General features: G+C 49.0%; 2 protein-coding genes across 2 annotated transcripts in view; both read right to left on the bottom strand.

Annotated features, from left to right (window-relative positions):
• Positions 1-24,030, bottom strand: part of LOC147666282 (uncharacterized) — a 63,249-nt gene that overhangs the window by 21,966 nt on the left and 17,253 nt on the right. The window lies entirely within an intron of this gene.
• The window catches only part of LOC147666283 (protein PRRC2C-like), a 240,013-nt gene continuing 232,990 nt past the window's right edge, over positions 17,008-24,030 (bottom strand). The window contains exon 10 of the mRNA XM_086949160.1: positions 17,008-17,181. Coding sequence (XP_086805286.1) covers positions 17,008-17,181 — 174 coding nt within the window. The remainder of the gene's footprint in view (positions 17,182-24,030) is intronic.

Raw genomic sequence — 24,030 nt, forward strand, 5'->3', positions numbered from 1 at the left:
TCGTGCATTTGGTGGCTGTACCTGCTGAGCAGGTCCGCCATCTGATTGTCCTTGCCTGGGAGGTGTTCTGCCATGAGGAAGATGTTTCTCTGAATGGCCCACTTCCACATGCTCTGAGCCAGATGAGACAACTGTGGAGAGTGTGTTCCTCCCTGTTTCTGAATGTAGTACATGGCCGTCATGTTGTCCGTCCGGATCAACACGACCTTGTTGCACAGATTTACTTTATTACTTTTAATGCTTTCATTGCCATGAAGATTGCCATCAGTTCTAGAACATTGATGTGCATCTTCCTTTGCTGTGGTGTCCATAGTCCCTGCACAGTGTAGTGGAGTACATTAGCTCCCCATCCCTGGAGAGAAGCGTCCGTCGTCAGAATGATCTGTGGCACAGGCTCTTGGAACGGTCGTCCCTTGCAAAGGCCTGTCCCTTGTCTGCCTCATCCCCAGAGGGATCCTCATCCTCATCCTCCTCCCCATTTTCGTTCTCAATGGAGAGGTGGATTAGGTCAGGGTCTCCTCTGGTTCCCTCAAGGGGAGGCATGCCTCCTTCTGGATTAGAAGGGCTAAGAAGTCTCTCAGCCTTTCTGGCATCATAAGTCTCTAGGAGACCAATCAGAAAGGAGGTGGTGGGGTTAGCCCCTTGCTTAATCTTCCTAGAGGTACATACCTGTCGTAACTCATGGAAGCTAAGCATAGTATATCTTGAAGGGATGACCTGTGGAGGGTCAACTGACACAAGGGGAGACACAGAGTTTCCTCCTTTGTCCGACATACTGTTTCTAGTGTGGTGTAAGTGATGCACCTACCTACACTATGTGTTTACCTACTGATACCTTGCTAAGAGTTGCAGCCAAGGTGTGCTAGGCCTTGAGGAGCTGCAACAGCTGGTTCAGTAGAACTCAGAGTATTCTAAGCTTAGTTATATGTACTAACAGTACTTATGTGATCTTTCAACAAGATATTCTTAGGATACGTGTGGTAAAACAACAGCAAGCTCAAATCCCAACCGCTGCTCACCAATGTGAGAAGGTGGCCTGATATGCAGTGCTCACTATTCTAGTGAACACTATGTATCAGTCCAGCAACCCTTATTGATGATTGGTTGTAAGTCAACCTTATAGACCAGCTATCCTAGTAGCGTGGATACGAGCAGTCTAAGGCTAAAGACTCGAGAGGGCGTGTTAAGCCAGCTGTTATACCACATGTACCCCTTGAACACCAAGTGAAAGGACACCACACAAGTGTTATGAAATTAAAAAGTTATTTATTAAGAATCACAACAGCCCTGTACTCTTTGAGGACAGGGTACTAAGCACAAACCAAAACTCTTACAAAAATACTTAAGTTAGCACAGTATATACAAATGCCCGAGGGGCACGGAAAACCATATACTCTGAAAGTGGAATGCGAAATTACTAGCAGGTAAGTACAGTACTAATAGGCTTAGGAATCGCTAGGACTTGACTATAGAATCGTTAGATTACTTCTAGGAGACCCAGGGGACTCGGGTGCAGTGTGTGCACTCTCACGCGAGATGCGGGACAAAGTCTATGGTAGCTAGGAATTGCAAAGTTAGTGTTCTCGGGCGAACCCGACCTGGTAGGATGAAAACGAAAGTGGATTCTGACCCTTGGATAGTGAGGCTATGCTGGGGCACCGAAATGCCGAAGTTACCTAGCCCAGGGGCTGCAGCTGCATAGGACTCAAAAGACGTCGGGAATCCTCGTAGACGGACCAGGAGCCTGGAAGAAAGAAGTTGCTGGCAGGCGACCAGTGAAGAAAGTTCGGTGGATCCAAGCCTGGATCGATGGAAGAGGACACCTGAAAGCAGAGGGGACCAAGTTCGAGACTACTAGCCAGTAGTCAGTGGGCACCGGATGGTAGCCACCTCGACTAGGCGAGTGGGTGACGCTGTGCTCTGAGATCTCACGGACCAGGAGGCGTTGTCGGCGACCAGGGTGGTGGAGCGAGCTGTCCCACGAAGATAGAAGCTGTCGGCGTCGCTGGACCCAGTATTGGGCAACAAAGCCTTGGCAAATTCAAGCCCACGCGGTGGACCTAAAATGGCGTCTGGAGTGGACCAGGAGGGTCTGGGGGGCCTCTCTTCAGGAAGGAAGCAAGGGCCAGTCTGGAGCAACCAGACCAGCAGCAGTGATGTCGTCGGGCGTCGTTCAGAAGGCCACAAGCCAGCCGGCTAGTAGCCAAACAACGCGGTGCACAGCAAACAGCAGAAGGGCCCCCACGCAGATCGTGGAGATGCAGGGAGGCTGATCTTGGGTGCTGGAGCTGCGCAGGGTTGGGGCTTCTCGGACCCCAAAGCTCTCACCAGTGGAAGACTCGGTGGGCTTGTTACAAAGAAGTCGTGCAGTCTTGGCGATCGTCGGTCCCTCAAGGTCTCGTCGCACTCACGGTTCTCAGCTTTGCTGTAGAGGTGAGTAGAGGTCAGAGGTGCCAGGGAAGCCGGGTCTCGTCGAGCTGGGTCGTCTGATTCGTGAAGGACTTGCAGCAGACCGCAGTGTTCTTAGGATGGTGCCTGCGGATGCAGGGTGACTACTCCTTAGCCACAAGGGAGAATCTTGAGGAAGAAATCTTGAAGTCCTTTCGAAGAAAGTCGTGTCTTGATTCCAAAGATGATCTAATTTGAACAGGGGGCCCGCTCCCATCTTTATACTAAAAAAGGGGGCTGACCCGGTGACTAGGTCCTGCCTATGGGTGGGACTAGGAGGGGGGTGGTTACACCCCTCTGCCATGCCGGACTTTCCCCAGGCCAGGGGCTGGTGTGCCCCTGGAACTGGTTCTGACCGGCCTATGCGTAGTGAGCACCGGGGTGCCACTCAGCAGTCACCTTCCTGAAAAGCCCTGCCTACCCAGGATACACAAAACCATGTCTGGGACGGTGCTAGCACCGCCCCGGACAGGAAACCCTTTGTCCAGGCCTCCCTTGCTGGAAGGACTCCCAGCAGCAGGAGGTCAGACTCGTGTCTGTGGTGGCAGCATCCATTTTGTGGAGCTGAGGCTTCAGTTAACTTTAACCGGGGTTCACAGTTACATACATGTCGTGTCCCTCTAGAAGGGTGGAATGCTAACCCCGTCGCCAGAATTGGCGAGGGGTTAGTATTCCAATTCGTATGACACCTTACTCGACATGTTTTGATAAAGAAATACCAAAGTTAGCATTTAACCGCGAGGATTATAATGCACTTAAGAGTATATGGTATGCGTTATCATGGAACAGCTATTAGGACTTGGTTCCGCAAGCTGCAGACAGGCTCAGCTCATGCCAGAGCACCATCTCACACGATTCCAAGCACTCTGCCTTCAGGATTGTCAAGGCCTGCCAGAGGAGTGACTGATAGGAATCTGTGTGTCCATTTTAGGGTTAGGTATAGGTATACTACACCTACAGCAAAGGGTGATCACACGACTTTGCCCCAGCTGTCATGCAGCCAGTTGTGTCAAATTTAGGAGGCCAGCCAGGGGTGGCATAATACATGCTGCAGCCCCTGGCAGCCCTGGGTACACCTATGCCCTGAGTTACAGGGTCTGATAAGGTGGCCCAGTACCAATTGGAAATGTACCTAGGGTACATGGAATCCATTTTACAGAGAGAGCAGTAGGCCTGGGGTCCTGATTGGCAGGGCCCCAGGTCGACTATGTCAAAAACCAGCTAAAACACAGGGCAAAAAGTTGGGGGCAACCATAGTCAGGAGGTACCTTCCTACAGTGTGGGACATGTGAGCGGCACACTGCTGGGCTGACTTTGCCTGGATGAGCCAGTCGTCCAGATAAGGGTAGACGTGAATGTTTTGTCTCCTTAGGTGTGCCGCCACCGTCGCCAGACATTTTGTTAACACCCTGGGTGCCGTGGTGACCCCGAAAGGTAGAACCTTGAACTGGTAATGTTGGTTTTGGATGGTGAACCAGGGGTATTTTTTGTGTGACGGGTGCAGCGGAATGTGAAAATACGCATCCTTCAGATCTAAAGTTGCGAGAAAATCCCCCCTGACTGAGCAACGGTAGGACTTGCTGCAGGGTCAGCATGTGAAAGTGCTCCGATAGGATGTACTGATTGAGGGGTCTGAGGTCCAGTATGGGTCTGATGGACCCGTCCTTTTTTGGTATTAAGAAGTAAAGTGAGTAAACTCCTGTGCCTCTTTCTTTCACAGGCACGAGCTCGATTGCCCCTTTTTGCAGCATAACGAGGACCTCCTGCATTTGCACAATAAGTGCAAATGCTCGGCGGACATAGGACGGTGTCTTGGGGGTATGTTGGGTGGAGTGGATGTTAACTCCAGACAATAACCGTACTGTATAAGCTGTGTGGCCCACCTGTCTGTGGTGATGGACTTCCGACTGGCAGGAACTGTTGAAATTTCCCCCACCCCCCCCCCCCCCGACAGGTGTTACGTGGTCGGGGGGGCAGTGACAAGGTATCACTGTTTGTTAGTGGCGGAGGATCTGGAGATGTTTCCACGACCTCTGCCTTTGGCGCTGTTTCCACGATATCCACCTCGACTCTGCTTGGTGTATGTGGTCTGAGTGCCGCCTTTATAGTACAGTGTGGTTTGGGAGAGCTGGCCTCTGGAAACACCTCTGGTGCTTGAGCGACGAAAAGAACCACCCCTGAACTGCTGGGACTGCAGAGCCCCCATGGACTTAACAGTTTGTGTCCTTTTTGATTTTCTCCAAGGTGGTGTCCACCTCTGGGCCAAATAGATGATCAGGGTTTACTGTCCGATTGAGAATGGTGGTCTGTATCTCCGGCTTGAATCCTGAGATTCTGAGCCAGGCATGTCGTCTCAGCATGACACTAGTGTTAATAGCTCTGGCCGCGGTGTCTGCCGCGTCCAGTGCACATTAAATAGAAGCATTTGATATGAGCTTCCCCTCTTCAATGAGAATCTCAGCTGCCTCTTTGTATTTATCTGGCAGGTGCTGTAACAGGGTCTCCAGTGGGTCGTAATGTGCCCTGTCATACCTGGCTAGAAGTGCTTGTGTGTTTGAAATGCGCCAGATATTGGCCGCTTGAGCTGCCACCCTTTTCCCTGATGCCTCAAACACCTTAGATTCCTTATCTGGGGGAGGAGCATCACCCGTTGTTTGTGAATTAGCCCTCTTCCGGGCATTAGAAACAACAAGAGAGTCCAACGGCAACTGTCCCTTGATGTAAGTAGGGTCACCAGGCGCCGGTTTATACTTCTTTTCAATTCTAGGGTTTATCACCCTGGCTCTCGTGGCTCCTTAAAGATCTCATGCTTCAAGACACCCTTCAACATACGCTGAGTCTTGACAGTCCTCTCCGAGACGGAAAAGGTGTCAAAAAGAAAGTCAACTTCAATGGGGTCAGCATGGAGCTGGACGTCATGATTCTTCGCTGCCCTTTCAATGAGGGCATTAAACGCAGCAGAATCCTCTGTAGGCGACGTTTTAACAGCATACATCTGAGTGTCTGGGGTAGAGTGAGGATCACCTGGGTCAGCAGCAGCTGCCCAGGGTTCATTGGTATCATCTGGCTCAGTGTAGACAGGATAGCTGTATTCATCATCACCTTCCCCAGTGTCCACATCTGAATAAGTGGGTGAGACATCATGGCCATGTGGAGAAACCGGTTCCACAAGAACAGGGGTCGAAGTGGAATTTTATAGGACTCCATTGGCTGTTCCAGGGCAATTTTCCGCTTATGAAGGGAAAGTCTGCCTGTTTCGGCATCGATAAAATGTTCTTGTTCTTCCAACGAGGATTGTCGATGCTTTAAGGCCGGGACCACTGTCGACGACTTCGGCACCGAGGACACCTTCTCGGGCACGTTGGTGGCCATTCTGAGGTTTATCGACAGGCTTCGAAGATGGAGGATCTTTTCGCCCGACACTCGAGGCCTTGTCCTTGATGCGCTTTAGGGAGTCCGCTACTTGCTTGGAGAAAGTGGCGGACGGCTGCGACGACTCTACGGAATCCTTCGAGGCACCACTAGACATGGACTCGTGGGTCGGTCCGCTCTTGGCCTTGTCTTGCGACGCGGAGTCTCGAGAACCCTCGGATCACTGAGCCCTTTGTCGGTGTCGACCTTCGGCGCCGATTTGTTCGGCTCGACTGCCTTGACCTTTGTCTTCGGCGTGCCAGACTTCGTCTCGACACCCTTGAGCTGTTTCTTCGGGTCGATAACGCCCTTTTGCTTAGTCGGTGCAGACAGGTTCGAGGGCTTTGAGCCGACCAAAGCAATACGCAATTTTTTGGTTTCAATGGGGGCACCAGTGCTTTCACTTGCGTCGAGACCGGTGTCTTCACTTTCGGTTTCGATTTCGCAGGGTGCGGCTCCTTAGCAATGTCCGTAGCCGAGCCAGAAGGCGGGCCGTAGAACTCACTGGAAGATCTTGGGTAAGGCCTAGTGGCGATCCCTCGACCTGAGCCTTCTGAAGCGTTTTGGCCCCAATGTCAGTTTGAGTTAACTCCTCGCTAGAGCTATCTTCCATGGCCCCAAAGGCCCAGTCGTCTACCTCGTCGACGACTTCTTCCGCGTCGAGCATTTCAACATCCGCGTCGTAGTTGTAGTCGACCTCCAACGCGGGATGCGACTAGATCTCACGAACTTCCCAGTCAGCTCCTTCATCATCCCCGGCATCGAATATGTGCACAGGCGCCGGTGCAGTCTGCTGGGCCTCCTGGCGCGCAGCGCAAAGATGCAGAAGAGTCTTCTTGGATCGGAAACGGGAACAAGCCATACAGCTGGCTTCATCGTGATCCGGCGACAGGCACTTGTTGCACACCGGGTGGACGTCGATGTGGGGATACTTTGAGTTGCACACAGGACATCTCTTGAACGGACTCCGTTCCATGATGGTCCGTTGATAAGGTCTCTGGCGTCGACTGGGCCTTCAGCGTCGAAAGCACGCGGCTCTCTGGAATCCGGCTCGGAACTGAGCTGGAAGAATCGGGCACCGAACGCAAGTCTATACCGACGAAAAGCTAAAGGCCTTTTGAACTTAAGAAAGTTTTACCGTATTTTCCGGCGTATAAGACGACCTTTTAACCCCTTAAAATTTTCTGGAAAGTCGGGGGTCGTCTTATACGCCGGGTACAAAATTTTATGGTATTTTTTCATGCGCTTTTTCATAGCGAGGACTTCACTCGAAGGTGTCAGACCGCTTCACAATACGAAATAACAAGAAACAACACACCATGTTAAAAAATACAGCCACCGACCCTGGCAACGTCCAAAAATACAGCCACCGACCCTGGCAACGTCCACACCCAGGCCCCGCGCCATGAATTGTGCAAGTATCGAAAGCGAGCGTGTTTTTGTCATAGCGAGGACTTCACTCGAAGGTGTCAGACCGCTTCACAATAGGAAATAACAAGAAACAACACACCTTATGTCAAAAAATACAGCCACCGACCCTGGCAACGTCCACACCCAGGCCCCGCGCCATGAATTGTGCAAGTATCGAAAGCGAGCGTGTTTTTGTCATAGCGAGGACTTCACTCGAAGGTGTCAGACCGCTTCACAATAGGAAATACCTAACAAGAAACAACACACCTTATGTAAAAAAATACAGCCACCGACCTTGGCAACGTCCACACCCAGGCCCCGCGCCATGAAGTATCGAAAGCGAGCGTTTTTTTCATAGCAAGGACTTCACTCGAAGGTGTCAAACCGCTTCACAAGCGAGCAAATGGCGCCATGAGTCTTACCTCGACTGCCGCTGCCGCTGTACACGCGCCTCCAACCGCTTGCACATCCCCAGGCAGACGAGGCAGCAGGACGAGGCAGCAGGACGTCCGAAACACGGTACATGGTAATGGGCAGCCAGCGCCGAAGATGGCAGCGCCCGGTGTGTTGACACGTTTGGCACGTTTTGGCACGCTCACCTCTCCCCTTGGCATGGGCGTGGCATAGAAAGGGGACTGTACAATGTTCCCGAATGTTCCCGAAGGCAGTAGAGCACTTGCCGTGATTGGCTGGTTGTTGCTAAGAGGAAAAGCAGTCTCGTGACCACATAGCGTATTTGCCGTACCGTACGTGTGGTGTTGAAGACAGTCTCTGCACCTGTCCATACTGTACAGCACCAGTACCGTACATCGAGTGCAAATGGCTGACAGTCAAGAACCCGGCAAGGCTCCAGCAGCACATTCCGTGCAAATGGCAGACAGCGAAGAACCCGGCAAGGCTCCAGCAGCGCATCCAGAGCAAATGGCTGGCAGTCTAGAACTCAGCAAGGCTCCAGCTGTGGCAAGGAGAAGAAAATATGAAGCCAGCTACAAACTCAAAGTTGTGGCTTTTGCCACGGAACATAATAACTGTGCTGCTGCTAGGCAATATGGAGTGACAGAGAAGATGGTTCGGGCCTGGAGAGCAAATGAGCAAGCATTGCGGAGTATGCCAAGGGGCAAGTGTGCACTAAGAAGAGGCACCCCACATTGGCCAGAACTGGAAAAGCATGTAGCAGACATGGTGGCCGAGCATCGGCAAAGCGGGTATGTCGCGACCCGAAATAAAATCCGATTGGTTGCACTTCAGTGGGCCATATCTAATCCCGATCTCAGCCACAGATTTAAGGCCACTGTGTCCTGGTGTACCAGATTCTTGGGAAGGCATAATCTGGTATTGCGGCAAAAGACAAAAATTGCCCAGAAATTACCAGCGGATCTTGATGCCAAAATGCATAGCTTCCATCGCTACGTCATTAGGCTGCGCAATGAACATGTGTATGCGCTAAGTAGCATCGGAAACATGGATGAAACTCCAATGAATTTTGATATGATCGCCAACAAAACTGTCCATCAAAAAGGCGAAAAGACAATTTTAATAAAAACAACAGGACATGAGAAGTCCAGTTTCACTGTGGTACTTGCATGCACAGCTGATGGTGGCAAACTGAGGCCAATGGTTATTTTTAAAAGGAAAACAATGCCGAAACTCAAGTTTCCTGCTGGTTGTTTTGTGCATGTGAATGAGAAAGGATGGATGGATGAAGAAGGGGTAAAGCTATGGCTTGATAACGTATGGAGCAGGCGACCAGGTGGACTTCTACAAAGGCGTAGTCTACTGGTGTGGGATATGTTCAGGGCTCATTTAACTCCCAGCACCAAGCAAAGGCTGGCAAGACTGAAAACGGATGCTGCTGTTATACCTGGAGGACTGACATCGTTGGTGCAGCCACTGGATGTGTGCCTAAACAAGCCATTTAAAGATCGCATCCGAGAACAGTGGAATGAGTGGATGGTTAGCGGTGAAAAAACATTCACAAAAGGAGGAAACATGCGTGCGCCACAGTTGGATGTTTTGTGCAACTTTGTCATAAAGGCCTGGAACGACATCGATGCAGAAACAGTCATAAAGTCTTTCAAGAAGTGTGGCATATCGAACTCATTAGATGGTATGGAGGACGACTATCTGTGGGAAGGTGAAGAGGATGCCGAAGAAGAGACCACATCATCTGATACGGAATTGGTACAAGATCCATACGATGACTGCCTTACATATGTACCACAAGATCTCATAGACTTACTTATGAGATCAGATGACGAAGAGGAGGATTTTGAAGGTTTTTAAAGGGAACGTTATAAATCCTGTAGAAATCGCTTGGATTTATGGGAAGTTATGGAACGTTTAATGCACTTGCACTGTTTCATGCACTACGTTATTTATGTTTGCCGTACCGTAACCGTATATTCAGAAGTGACAGTTTTTGATATGGTTTTAAATAAAATGTTTCCGAGTAAAGCAAGATTGTTTCTACAACCAATTTCTTTGCGTTCAGTCTTTCAGTTTGTAAAATAAACGCTTATAGGTACCCACTGCCCACTGATAAAGCCTTACTGCTCACCCACAGGGAGGAGGACTAGACTAATACGGTAAGTTCAAAATACCGGTACATACTCGGAATGGCTATGCTGCGCTGGAAGTGGGGGGTCGTCTTATACGGCGAGTATAGCACAAAACCTAAAATTTTTCTGCCAAAGTAGGGGGTCGTCTTATACGCCGGGTCGTCTTATACGCCGGAAAATACGGTATATCGATTCCGACGAGTGAACCAATATACATCCGAACCCAATGGCGGAAAAAAACAATCTGAGGATGGAGTTGATGCCCATGCACACTGTAGTGCAGGGGAGGAGCCACCTATCTCGTGATACTTCGAAGACTCTTCCAGGACAACAATGTGCGATCATGCGGACCCAACACTAGGCGGCGATCTATGCACAGATATGAATTCAGCAGCCCACATGCCTCGAACACTGGCATAATAGAAGATGAAAATGTGAATCACGCGTCTTTTCCCCTGAACATTGAATTCTTATTTGCAGAAGTTTTAATTGCTATAAACTAGAGTACCGCAGGGTAAACCCCAGGATCCAACCGTGTACCAGTGGACATATACAAATCTATTACTGAGTTACGGGCCCCACTCTTAACTAATGTTTTAAACAGCTGTAATAAACAGGTTCTTACCCACCTGGCTAGAGGCTATTGTGATTCCCATCTATAAAAAGGATGACCGAAATGAACCAAAGTGCTATCGTCCAATATCGTTATTGGACTCACTCATGAAAGTTGCTGGGAGAGTCATATTAAATGAATTAGAACTCTGGGTGGAAGAAAGGGGCATACTTTCAAAGTTCCAAAACGGTTTTAGGAAAACTTGTTTTTAACGTTTGTCGATCTGAGCTCAGCCTTCAATTGTTTAAACCATGACAAACTTGAGTACTTTGTCACAAATGGGTGTGGACCCAAATTTGCTCATATTTATTAAGGAGTTATATTGGGGGGCCGAGGCATGGTTGTGGTACGGGAAACAGGGCGAGTGCACAGCTAAGTTCAGTATAAATAAAGGAGTCAGACAAGGATGCATACTCGCACCGTTCTGGATAGATATCTATATATATATATATCCAAAGTTACCCACAAGTCTGAGGAAGCACTCGGGCAGCAGTGCTCGGCAGACCACACACGCAGCCGGAGCAGCCCGACGCGTTTTGGAAAACTTCCTTCCTCATAGGCTTAGTCCCACAGAAGAAACAGCAATTTAGCCCACACTACATTTATTGTTTAAACCACCTTCTGATAGGCCACTTCATAAGCACCATCATGAGGCAGTACAAGTCCCAGAAGTCCCATCCAGGGCGTGCATCCAAGCAAGAAGGGGTGTGGTGCCTCAAGCGCTCCTTCATAACTGCCAAAGCCTCTGAAGAGAAGTGGGGACACTTCGAAACGAGTCAGGCATCCAAGGCAGTCTGAACAGTTAAAGGATATCGTTGTGCTGAAGGCGTGCTTACCATTCAAGGCTCCTTGCGTGCAGCTGAGGTCCTGGAAAAATAGTAATATATATTATATTATATATATATATATATATATATATATATATATATATATATATATATATTATTAGAAACGCCCCAGTCCCCATTTTATTATATGCGGATGACGCAGTAATCATGGCACGGACCCAGATAGGCCTTCCAAGAGCCATCACCAAATTCTCAAATTATATGAATGATCGAGGTCTAAAAATAAATATAAGCAAAACATTTACCATGTGCTGCACTACAAGTAAAATCACCACATGCAAAACTTATTTCAAAAACGAAAATAGATACAATTGATAAATTCTTGTATCTGGGTATCAACTTTGAGAAATCGGGCACTTGGTCTTCTGCGGCACACGCAAGAAAATTGGCTTTCTCCAGAGCCATAGGTGCTGTTCGTATTTTTTCCAACAAGGTGGGTGGGCGACCGACACTTTCCAGTGCTTGTGGACATTTATAAATCTAAATGTGTATCCACGGCTATATATGGGAAGGATCTGGGGAATAGCAGAAGTTCACAATATACAACTTTGTGAGAATGCGTTTTTGCGCTAGCTCCATGCAGTCCCGGCTTCCACCTCTACTTATGCATGCCATAAGGAACTTGGCCTGCCATATATATCGGACCTTATTAAACTTAAACCCCTTCTTTTATGGCACAAGGTGTGGTCCACTGACCAAACCGGCCTTAGAGATATTATCAAGGATTGCCTTAACTTAGAGGGGGTTACCAGGATCTCCTGGATTCAGTATGTAAAGAAACTATTTTATGACATTGGTTATCCAGAATATTTTGATTCGCTAAACTGTTTAGAAACTGTCTCAAGGAAGAGCTTGAAAGAAACTTGTTTAAACTTTCTAGAGAATAAGCGTTGGCTTATAGAGAAATGTAAGATCTCAGTTATGAAGAAGCACTTGATGCTCCAAGGTCAGGGAATCAAACCTTATCTAATACAGATCCAAAGCTGCTATTCACGCATGTTACTGACACGTTTGAGGGGGGACTTTTTTAGACTGGTTACATTCCCAGAGGCAAACTCTTGGTTTAAAAATGTGCCACTATGTCCATGCGACGATTCTTCAGATCAATCAATGTTACATTGCATACTTTTCTGTAAATTTTATGATATGCCAAGGAGAAGATTTCTAATATTTATTCTGAAAAAGTGGGGATTTAGACAATGTAGAGCAGCACTTTGAGGCTTCAAATGCTGGAGGATGAACTGATCATATTGCTTATGTCGTCCTTTTTAAAAGCTGTAATCAGACATAGGATTGCAATTAACTTCTAATTATCTGTCAGTCAGTTAAAAAAATGTTGATGTATCTAATATGAGCTGCTTTTTTTATTGCATTATAATGATTTGTAGTAATGTTTATGTAATTTTATGGTTCACTATATCGAATAAAGCAGTCTGACTTCACCTCAGAAGAGAAAGTTTCTCTTTTTTTGAGGAAGAGTGACCAGGTTCAGAGTGAGATTTCTTCAGGGTCTTACTCTGTCTCAGGTGGATCTCCACATCTATCCCTCTTCTTGGCCAGAGGGGTGGACACCTGAGGACTCACACTGCCTTCATCACCAGATACCACCTCAGATGAAGCCTTCAACTTCTCAAACCAAACCAAAAGTCATCCCTTTCTGTCCTTCAAGGTCTTGGCTGGAAAGGTCCTACAGATTCTTCAATCCTTGACCTTGTGGGCTGGGTAAAGGTAATAAATACATTGCTTATGTCCTCAAAGTGCAGTCCCTTCTTCCCACATAAAGAACAAGGTAAGTACAAGGAAAAATACTGAGCAGAGCTCAGGGAGACTCCTTGTCACATGAGGTGCAGTAGAAAATCTGAGGGTTTGCCTTTCTGTGGGGAAGGTTCTAAGAGGGTGCTGCTGCCTGATTTCCAAGTTTCGTTCTTTTTGCAAAAGGACTAAGATAGGCTGATATAGTGACTTTGCTATCCACAGTAGCCTATAGTATAATGTTTGACTGTAATGTATATGTTTAATTGTACCGCAAGACTCCCACCTCGTCGGCGGGGATGATTAAGCATGTGAATCTATGATAGATACCCCAATACTGGATAACTGGAGAGCTCCCATTCATTTTGCAGTCTTATCTTGTTTAATTCTTTCAGGGTGTCGCCCACAGCACTTCCTAATAGACATTCTTCATTGAAGGGTGCATTTAGTACATTGGCTTGCGTCTCTGGTTTAAACCCAGAGATTCTTAGTCAGGCATGGTCTCTGATGTGATCCAATGTGGATTTCAAACAGGTATTGGTGCTGTTTTTTCCAACTCCCACCAAGTGAGCTGCCCTCCTTTGATACTGTTCCTTAAGGAGTTTAATCAGAGCGCCAATTTCTTCCTAATGCTAGTAGGCATGGCGATTTAGCAGAGGGTTGGAGTTCGCTATTAACCACTGGTTTGCCACCCTTTTCCTTCCATGAGGTCCATTCTTTTGCTCTCCATATCTGGAAGAGGTCCTCCGGTGCTTGGAACATTGGCTCTGTTCCTGGTTGTACAGTTCAATGTATGTAGCTTCGGTCTTTTGAAGGTTTGGACTTCTTCTCAGCCCTAGGTGCCACCGCCTTACATGTAAATTTAGCTGGTTCATTAAAGACAGATTTTCCATTATCCAAAACACTTGGGGAATTGGTAAAACAAGCATTTTCAATGCAATTGTCTCGGCATTGTTAAAGTTAGAGCTATTGGCATTCCTCATGACTTTTTTTATGTTTTTGTTTTTAAAACATAAAAAAATGGCAGTCATTTACAATGCCAATAGCTTAATCTCTCGCAAATGCGAGACCTATTGCATTTGCACCCACACTCAGAGCCACACACACAAAGCCACCCAGAGAGCCACCCAAAGAGAGCCACCCACAGAGAGCCACCCACAGAGAGCCACCCACAGAGAGCCACCCTCACACAGACCCACCTACAACAACACACACAGAGCCAACCTCACACAGACCCACCTACAAAAATCTACCCACACAAAGCCCAACACACACAGAGCCCAACACACACAGAGCCAGAGCCCTACATACACACACAGAGCCACACACACAGACAGAGCCACACACACAGAGGGAGCCACACACACAGACAGAGCCACACACACAGACGGAGCCACACACACAGACGGAGCCACACACACACAGACGGAGCCACACACACACAGACGGAGCCACACACACAGAGACAGACAGAGCCACACAGACACAGACAGAGCCGCGCACAGACACAGACAGAGCCACACACACACACACACACACAGAGAGACACACACACACACAGACAGAGCCACACACACAGACACAGAGCTCCACACACACAGACACACACACACACAGACTGCAGCAGTGAAGGGATGGTGCAGTGGGGCTGAGGAGAGAGTGCAGCAGTGAAGGGACTGTGCAGGGAGAGGCTGAGGATAGAGTGCAGCAGTGAAGGGATGGGCCAGTAGGGCTGTGGAGTGAGTGCAGCAGTGAAGCGACGGGACAGGGAGAGGCTGAGGAGAGAGTGAAACAGTGAAGGGACGGTGCAGTGGGAGGCTGAGGAGAGGGTGCAGTGAGAGGCTGAGGAGAGAGTGCAGCAGTGAAGGGACGGTGCAGTGGGGGGGGCTGATCAGAGTTCATTGGTGTGACATGTCTGAAAAGGGTAGCAGAAAATTCACAAACACTCAAATATTGGTCATTGCTTATGAGAAAGTGTTACTCTAAGTGTCACACATGTCGGTAGAATGTCACGCATTTGCCAACTGAAACCTCAGAAATATCACAAATTAAGAATGTGAAAACTTGGCAGCCATGTAGTAAGCGGTGGAGGTGCCATCAAATCCATTTGCTGTAAGAGTCAGCAGCAGGAGCCATGATAACTTGTTCATGCTATGGTTGGTGCACTATGTGCACCAGCAGTCCAATAAGGAGGACGGTGAAGGGCTACACAAGGACTGTCGATGTAGCCAGTGCACCACTGCATAGCGCCGTAACCACGGGCAATACATCTCATCAAACCTAGGCAGAGAATGTCCAGATTTTGAAAAAGAAAAACTAAAAAATTTCACAAACGTGCAATAAGGACTGCAATTTCACATCAACAGACAACAGTGCCTACCAGCATTGAGAACACATACAAGACACTAAAAGAAATAACATAATTGAAACTTCTACAGTAGTATAATCTATGTTAATTAAATTGACGTCTAAAAAGGCTGGTAACTAATCCTGCAATGGAATGCATACAAGCTTGCCTCCCTCTGTGTTCAGTCCACCCTCTCTAAAACTGGGATCTGTGCTAAAATTAGTGAAAATGCCAGGACAGATTATGAACAATCAGGAATGCCCCTGGCTATTCCAAATAGCCAGGTCACCTAACCTAGGCAGAGCAAGCATGCAGTGGTAGCTGCTGAGTGCGCACTGCAGGAGATAATTTACATTTTTGGCAAATCAAGAGGCAATGTATCACCAGATTTATGAAGCTCTTAATTGCATGACATAAACGTTGTTGCAGTATCAAGAAGAGAAAAATGACGTGCTACACTAAATCCTGATAAGTGACACTTGACAAGGTTGTGGGTGGGGGGTCCAGAGTGTTCAGTTAATAAGGAATGCATCCGGAGACCACCTTCAAGGCGTTTTGGAAAAGCATAGCTCTACAAACGTGTGCTCTTGAAAAAGTCTAACACATACACTATACGTGTGCTTGAAAATGACTAACTATGGACCCTAACCATATGTGGTCAAAATGTCTTTACTAGAGCGGGCTAAAACGAATGATTAAAACTCTTACCACTTCATCACAACGGGCAAGGTTAAAAGCTATGCACAATAAATGTAGATGGTTAAAGAGCCTACACAGGCACAATAAAATGCATGTGGTAAACAGTCTAACAATTCACAAACAAGAACTCACTGACTTCCACGGAAGCAAAAAAAAAAGCCTTACCGGAAGTCAGGCAAGGTTGCCTGTGACGGGGGCGGGGCTGCGTCCGGACCGGAAGAGGAGGCAGGCGAAGTGAAAGCGTCTCGCGGCCCGGGGCTCCTGTGAGCGGTGGAGAGCCCCAGGGCCGCCAGCAGAAGCAAGTGTTGCGGGGCTACCTTGACCAAGAGGGAGCCCCGGGAATGAAGCTGGCGTGCTGAGAGCGGAGTCCCCCGAGATTGGCCCGGTAAGTTGAAAAGGGCTGGGGGCTCGGTGTACTTGTGTGTGTGCTCGTGTGTGTGTGTATGTGTGTGACGGCACCGGAGGGGGGCTCGGTGCAAGTGTGTATGTGTGCGGGGGGGGGTGTCTGTGTGTATGTGCCTGCGTGCATGGGCGCTAGTGTGTGAATGCGTAGACAGCAGCTGGCCACAGCGCGCTCGTAATTGTGTGCGTGGCAGTTTGAAATCGCCTCCAAGGCGATGCGCGGCCAGGATTGTCTCCTGGAAAGCAGACAGCAACAATAGGTGCTCGGCGAGAACGCGCTTAGCCGAGACCTAAAAAATAAAAAGGCTCCTTGAATGTTTTGGTAGAAGTGTTAAAAGCAAAGAGCATGATTGTGGCATTTCCTATTCCAGTTGTACCCCATAGCGCCAAGCTGTCTTTTTTTATTACTCTGTTATAGATACCAATATCATCAGGTGGTGAAGGTCTTGAACAGTATGTGTCTACCCCTTTCTCTGGTGAATCAGTTTCTAGCTCTTGTTATTCTTTTTCCAGGTAATCTTAAGCCTCAGAGCTCAGTCGAACCTGTTCTCCCCCTACCTCGTCTAAGATTTCTTCTTCTTGAGGCTCAAAGGTTTTAGGAGGCTCTATTTCGTAGTCTTCATTCCTTTGTTCTTTCGAAGTTGGGGACTTCTTTGGGGTACTGTATTTATTAGCATTTTGATAAAGGTCTTTCTGCATTTGAAAGATATTGCCCATTTAGACCTAGATTAGTCTTCTCTTCCCTTTGATCTCTGCATCTTGCTGCTGGCTGTCAAGATCTTCACGAGTTGGTTTCAGCAACTGTAGGAAAGTGGATTTCTGTTGCAGTAACCCCTCTCCCCCCACTTTTTGCCAGATTTCTGATGCACTTTGAGTGTGCCCTGGGTCCCTGCCAATCTGGTTCCCCAAGCCAGTGTTCTTTCCATAACCGGAACCATTATTTCAACAATTGGCACAACTCTGGCCTTCCTGTAAGTCCCATCTAAGGGGTACCTACGGTAACTAGGGCATGGGCGTCAGGGAAAGGCCTCTGAGGACAGCAGCATGTATTATGCCATCCTCAGAGACATATCACCACGAACATACACCACTGCCATTGCAGCCTGCGTGTTGTGGTACAGTTAAAAGTGGAGTCGACATGGCACATATCCCTGTGTGCCAAGCCTGCCCAACACTGCATGAAGGCTAGGCGAGTCACACTTTAGGCAGGGTGCCCTACACCTCATGCGAGGACCTATCTGCATCAACAGACAGGTCACTAGAATATCTAAAGCCATTCTTAGATGTTGTAAGAGTCCAGTAAAGCCATACTGAGTATATGGTCTACAAAATCGAACATCTCAGAATAAAAAAACTGCACGTATTCCAGTGTCAGATTTTTTTTATCCCATGCACTCAGAGGTCCCCTCTAACCAAACCAAACCAAACGCTGGTGGGTTTCTGACTGGTGAACACCAGCCAGCCATCACAAGACCGGCTTCTAGACCCCTTGTGTGGGAGCCTTCGCTCTCTGGGCCTAGAAACGAATAGTTTCTTACCTGTCGGTGTAGTTTTGCAGCTTGAAGATCTTTCTGGATTCACTATGCTGTGCATTATTCCGCGATCTGGTGGTTGGGTCCGGATTCCACCATTTGGTGCACTATCGTGACGTCGGCACGCTTCCTGCGGAAGCTCCCACCCTTGGGCGCCATCTTCGGATTCTTTTTTCTTTTCTCCTTTGTGGTGAATCCATGGCTATGTGTATTAAACTTTCCTTCAACGTAAACTTCTTCACGTATATATGTCTTTGTTAAACGTTCCTATCTTGCTCCATGTCCTTCCACCTTCTCCAGCCTCATCTTTCTGGCGGAGGTGGGTTGGTTCGCTAGTGAATCCAGAAAGATCTTCAAGCTGCAAAACTACACCGACAGGTAAGAAACTATTCGTTTTGCAGCGTGAATCTTTCTGGATTCACTATGCTGTGCATAGATTTCGTAGCGGTTTTGTCACTCGAATGGCGGCTGGGTGGAAGATGAGCGTTGGTTGTTAAAGATATGTTGAAGCACTCTTTGGCCCACTTGTGCTTCCTTGTTCATCTGCACATCTACGCAATAGTGTTTAGTGAAAGTGTGCACTGAAGCCCATGTTGCCGCCAGGCATATGTCTTGGATGGGCGTGTTTGCCAGGAAGGCGATCGTTGCCCCTTTCTTTCTGGTTGAGTGGGCTCGTGGCCCCTCCGTGAGCTCTTCACCAGCTTGCATGTGGCAGAGCTGTATTGTTTTGGCAATCCATCTTGCTATGGTGTTCTTAGTCACTGGTCTACCCAGGAGACTCCTTGCGAAGGACACAAAGAATTGTTTTGTCTTCCTGTGTTCTTTCGTCCTTTCTATATAGTGCATTACTGCCCGCCTTGTATCCAGAGTGTGGAGCGCCCTCTCCGCGTTTGACGTGGGCTTCTGGAAGAAGCTAGGAATCTGGATACTTTGGTTCATGTGGAATTTAGATACTACCTTGGGCATGAAATGCGGGTCTGTCCTCATCACGACCCTGTCACTGTGTATTTGTATGTACGGTTCTTGCAGCGTCAAAGCTTGTAGCTCGCTCACTCTGCGTAGCGATGTAATTGCTACTAGAAAGGCTGTCTTCATTGTCAGCATTTGTAGTGACGCTTTATGGATGGGTTCAAACGGTGGCTTCATGAGTTCCGTCAGTACCACGTTCAAGTTCCATGCCGGCGGCGGCATCCTCTTGGGTGGCGCTATTCTCTTCGCTCCTTCCAAGAACCTTTTCACTACTCTGGAAGTGAAGAAACTTCTCCCTGTTTCTCCTCTTGTGTATGCCACAATCGCTGCCAGGTGAACCCTCAGCAAGGACGAGCTTAGTTTGGCTTTGATCAGGTGCGTGAGGTATCTGAGTACTGTAGACTCTCTAGTCAGTTTTCTCTCCAGGTTTTTCCTATGGCACCACTGCGTGAAACTCTTCCATTTCTCCCCATAGCACTTCCGCGTGCTGGGTCTCCTTGCTTCTCTCAGCACCCGAAGTGTGCTCTCTGGTAGTTTTAGATGTGCGAACTCTAAGTCCTCAGGAGCCACGCTGACAGGCAGAGGCTTTCTGGTTCTGGGTGTAGAACTTGTCCCCCTTCCATGGAGAGAAGGTCTCTTCTTTTTGGGAACTTGTGTGCTCTGCCCTGCGACATCTCCATAATCTGAGAGTACCTCGCCCATTGGGGAGCCACCAGGATGAGAGTCATGTTGCTCGACCTGCACTTGTTCAGGACTCAGGGGATCAGTGGCGTCGGTGGAAAAGCGTAGGCAAATTTCTTTGACCAGCTTATCCATAGGGCATTCCCATGGGACATTGGTTCCTGTTCCCTCGATGCAAAGTGTTGGCATTTTGCATTCTGGCGTGTTGCAAACAGGTCTATTGTTGGTGTGCCCCACCTCCTGAACAGTTCTCTGTCTCTTGGTTTCAGTTCCCATTCGTGGGACACCGATGCTTGCCTGCTGAGCCAATCCGCTTCCACATTGTCCTTCCCTGGCAGGTGTATGGCAAGCAGGTCTATCCTGAGTGGGATCGCCCACCTCCATATTTCCTGAGCCAAGCTCGACAGAGGGAATGACTGAGTCACCCCTTGCTTGTTGATGTAAAACATCGTTGTGGTGTTGTCTGTCTGTATCATCACCCTTTTGTTGTAAAGGTGCTTTTGGAAGGCCTTGAGGGCCAGCAACTCTGTTTTCAGTTCCAGGTAGTTGATGTGCTTGACCGCATCTCCTGGGTTCCACAGACCCCTCACTCTGAGCCTGTTCATATGTGCGCCCCATCCTTTCTGGGATGCGTCTGTGGTGATGGTCACAGTTGGGTCCAGTGGCGTTAAGAGGCTTCCCCATCGTTATATTCTCCTTCGTCCACCATTTCATCTCCTCCTGCACATTGTGCGTAACAACCACTAGATCTTCCCAACTTCCTTCTGCTTGTGACCATTGCTGTTGCAGCCACTCCTGTAGTGGTCTCATCTTTAGCCGAACATTGGGGACCAGGTGGATGCATGACGCCATCATCCCCAAGATCTTGCTCACCGTCCTCACTGTCAGAACTTGCCCCTTCTGGTAGTGACGTTTCTCCCTCAGCAGGCTGAGTGTTCTCTTCTCGCTGGGTGTCACTCTGCATTCGACCGTGCTGATCAGAGCTCCCAGGAAGATTTTCACTTGTTTTGGGTCCATGGAGCACTTCCTCCAGTGGATGGAGAAGCCCAGGTTTGTGAGCGTTCTTGTGACCTGTTCTGCGTGAGCTTTGCATCTCGTGTAAGAGCTTGCTTTCACGAGCCAGTCATCCAGGTAGGGGTACACGTGTATACCCTCCCTTCGTAGGTGTGCGGCCACCGCCGCGAGGCATTTGGTAAAGACCCTTGGCGCTGACTTGAGCCCGAAAGCCAGGGTTGTGAACTGGTAGTGGTCTTTGTTCACCTTGAAGCTTAACATGTGTTTGTGTTTCCTGTTCATGGGGATGTGCAGGTATGCGTCCTTTAGGTCTATCGTGGACAAGTAGTCCCCGGGCCTTATTTGTGGGATGACCTCTTGCAGGGAAGTCATCTTGAACTTTTGAGTTTTTACGTAGGTGTTCAGGAAGCGTAGGTCCAAGATGGGTCTTAGGCTTTCGTCCGCCTTTGGTACTAGGAAGTAGTTTGAGTAAACCCCCTTGTTCCGTTCTCTGTGCGGGACTTGTTCTATGGCCTCTTTGAGGAGCAGTTCTTGAGCTTCCTCTTGGAGCAACTGCAGTTCTTTGCCCTTGTGACCCCTTCTCTTTGGCTTTCTGCTTGGTGGATATTTTTCCAACTCTATGCAGTATCCGTGCTGTATAATGTTTAGTATCCACTTGTCTGTGGTTATTTTTCTCCATTCGTGTAGAAAAAATCTCAACCTTCCCCCTACTGGTGTTGTGTGTTCTCTTGAGCCGTGTCCGTGTGAGCCTCCCCTTAGCTGTTGGTGCTCTCCCCCCTGAGGCTTTGGGTGGGTGAGCGCCTCCTTCACGGGGTCACTTTTGGGGGGGGTTGATCACCACCTCTCCGTCTCTGGCCCCGTCCGTTTCCTCTCCCTCGAAAGGACTGGCCCCTATTCTGGGAGTTCCAATTCTGCCTCTGTTGACCCTGGTGCCATTGGTTGTCACTCTGTTGACCATGGTGGTGCGACTGTTGCGAATGTGATTGCTGGTTTCCCCCTCTACCATTTGGTCTCCTTGTGGGGGTGCCTCTCCGCATCCCCCTGAATTGTAGGGCTCCCATCGATTTGGCTGTCTCATTGTCCTTCTTCAGCTGAGCCAGTTTGTCATCTACTGATGCCCCGAACAGCGTCTTCCCGTTGAAGGGGGTGTTCAGGATGTTATTTTGCACTTCTGCCTTGAAGCCTGATATTCTGAGCCAGGCTTGCCTTCTCTCAGTGATGCCTATGGCCATCAGCCTGCTAGATGTTTCTGCCCCATCTAGGGCTGTCTTCAGGCATGCGTTTGCTATGTCCTTTCCCCCCTCCACGAGGTGGGCTGCCCTCTGCCTGTACTCCTCAGGCATGTGTTTCAGCAACTGGCTCATCTCATCCCAGTGCTGATATTGGTGTCTATTCAAGAGTGCATTGGAGTTTGCCATCCTCCAATGCATAGCGGCATTTCTTTCAATTTTCCTTCCAGTGAGGTCCATCCTCCTGCTTTCCTTATCAGGTGGTGGCCCAGATGTGGTTGGCACGTTGGCCCTTCTTCTGGTCGTTGCCGCGATTATAGAGTCAGCTGCCACGGTGCCCTGGATATAAGGGGGGTCCTCGGAGGAGAACTTGTATTTCTTCTCCGTCCTCGGGGTCACTGACCTGCATGTGGCCGGTTCCTTGAAGGCTTCAGTCCCTTGGGCCGTGACGCTCTTCTGCATGGGCAGGAAGCTGCTTTTCGTCTGTGAGGGGAGCAAAGTCTCTAGCAGGAAGTCAGCTTTTGTCTGTTCCTCCTCCAACTTCACATTGTAGACTGCTGCAGCCTTCTTAACGACCTCATAGTAAGCCCCGATGTCGTCTGGCGGCTAAGGCCTCGAAGGGTATGTCTCCACAGGTTCCTCGGGTTATCGGCCTCGAGATCCTGCCATTCTTCCTCTAGCGACGCCGAGGATTCTGAGTAGTAGCTCTCGCGGAGGTAATCTCCTTCCGAGCTGTAGAAATCCTCCTCTTCTCCCTTATCTGCGGGGTTTGGAGTTTTCGGCGGCTCCTCGGCTTCGAAGTCCTCCTGCACCTCTACCTCTTCGGCGGTCGCAGTGGTCTTCGAGGGAGTCGAGTAGGTCTTCGAGGGAATCGTATAGTTCTTCATTGTTTCCTCGTAGGCTCTCTTCCTCTGGAGCATACTATCCATTTTGGCCTCGAGCCTTCTTCTCTTTTTCTCCATCTCTGCCGCTTGCTCGGCGTCGAGCTTTTCGGCAGGTCCCTTCGACGGTACCTTCGACGTCGAGGCCGTTCTGAGCGTCTTCCCGCTCGAGGGTCCCTTCTCGAGGGCCTGCTTAGACGACCTTTGCTTTTCGCTGGTCTTTGCCATCTGGGAGTCCTTTTCGAAGGATCCGCTGGGGCTTTCGGAGGATGCGGCTTCGGACGTCGAAACTTTCGTCGCCGGCGCTCCTTTCGAGGACTTAGCCTCTGCTTTTCGGGGTTCTCCCTCAGGCTTTCTCGGCCCTGTCTGGGTTTTCGGGGTGGTAGACTCTCCTACCTTTTTTGAAGGTCTCACATCGGTCTCTACGACCGTGAAGTCATCTGGTCCCTCGGCGATGTTCTCTTTGTCCGAGGAGGCACCCAGCTGGTAGAGGCTCGGCGTGGTCCCTTTCCCTTGCATCGTGTGGTGGGCCACCCTCTGTCTCTCTCGAACTCTGAGTCTTGAACAGGCGTTGCAATCCTCGCTGGAGTGGCCGATCGGCAGGCAGAGGTTGCAGACCGGATGCTGGTCCTTCTGCGCGTACTTGTGGTGGCAATTACGGCAGAACTTGAATGGGGTGTTGTCCATGTGCTCGCTCAGGGGGCCCCCTGCGCGCGCTTTCTCCTTGGCCGTCGAGTACCACGAGGTTTTTTCCTCTTCCTTCGTTCTGGCTCTAGGAGGTCTTCTCCGACTTCCCTCGGTCCTTTTTCCTCAAAAACTTGGTGTATTTCCTTCTTTTCTCCTGAAACTTCTCCGGAGCTTCATGCGACGATCCAGACCAAACGGCGGAAAAAAGAATCTGAAGATGGCGCCCAAGGGTGGGAGCTTCCGCAGGAAGCGTGCCGACGTCACAAAGGTGCACCAAATGGTGGGACGTAGACGCCCACCTGGGCTACAAAAAAAAAAAAAAAGAAAAAAGACTACGAATCCGGACCCAACCACCAGATCGCGGAATAATGCACAGCATAGTGAATCCAGAAAGATTCACGCTGCAAAAGGATAAGTTACTTACCTGTAATTCTAGTTCTCTTCCAGGGGTATCCTCAAAGACATAAGCACTGAATATTCTAGCCCATGTGTGAGGACCACGGAAATAAAAATTATATATGAAAAACATATACATATACACACATATGC

This window comes from Lissotriton vulgaris, unplaced genomic scaffold (genome assembly GCF_964263255.1).
Source record: "Lissotriton vulgaris unplaced genomic scaffold, aLisVul1.2 SCAFFOLD_1167, whole genome shotgun sequence".
Lineage (NCBI taxonomy): Eukaryota > Metazoa > Chordata > Amphibia > Caudata > Salamandridae > Lissotriton > Lissotriton vulgaris.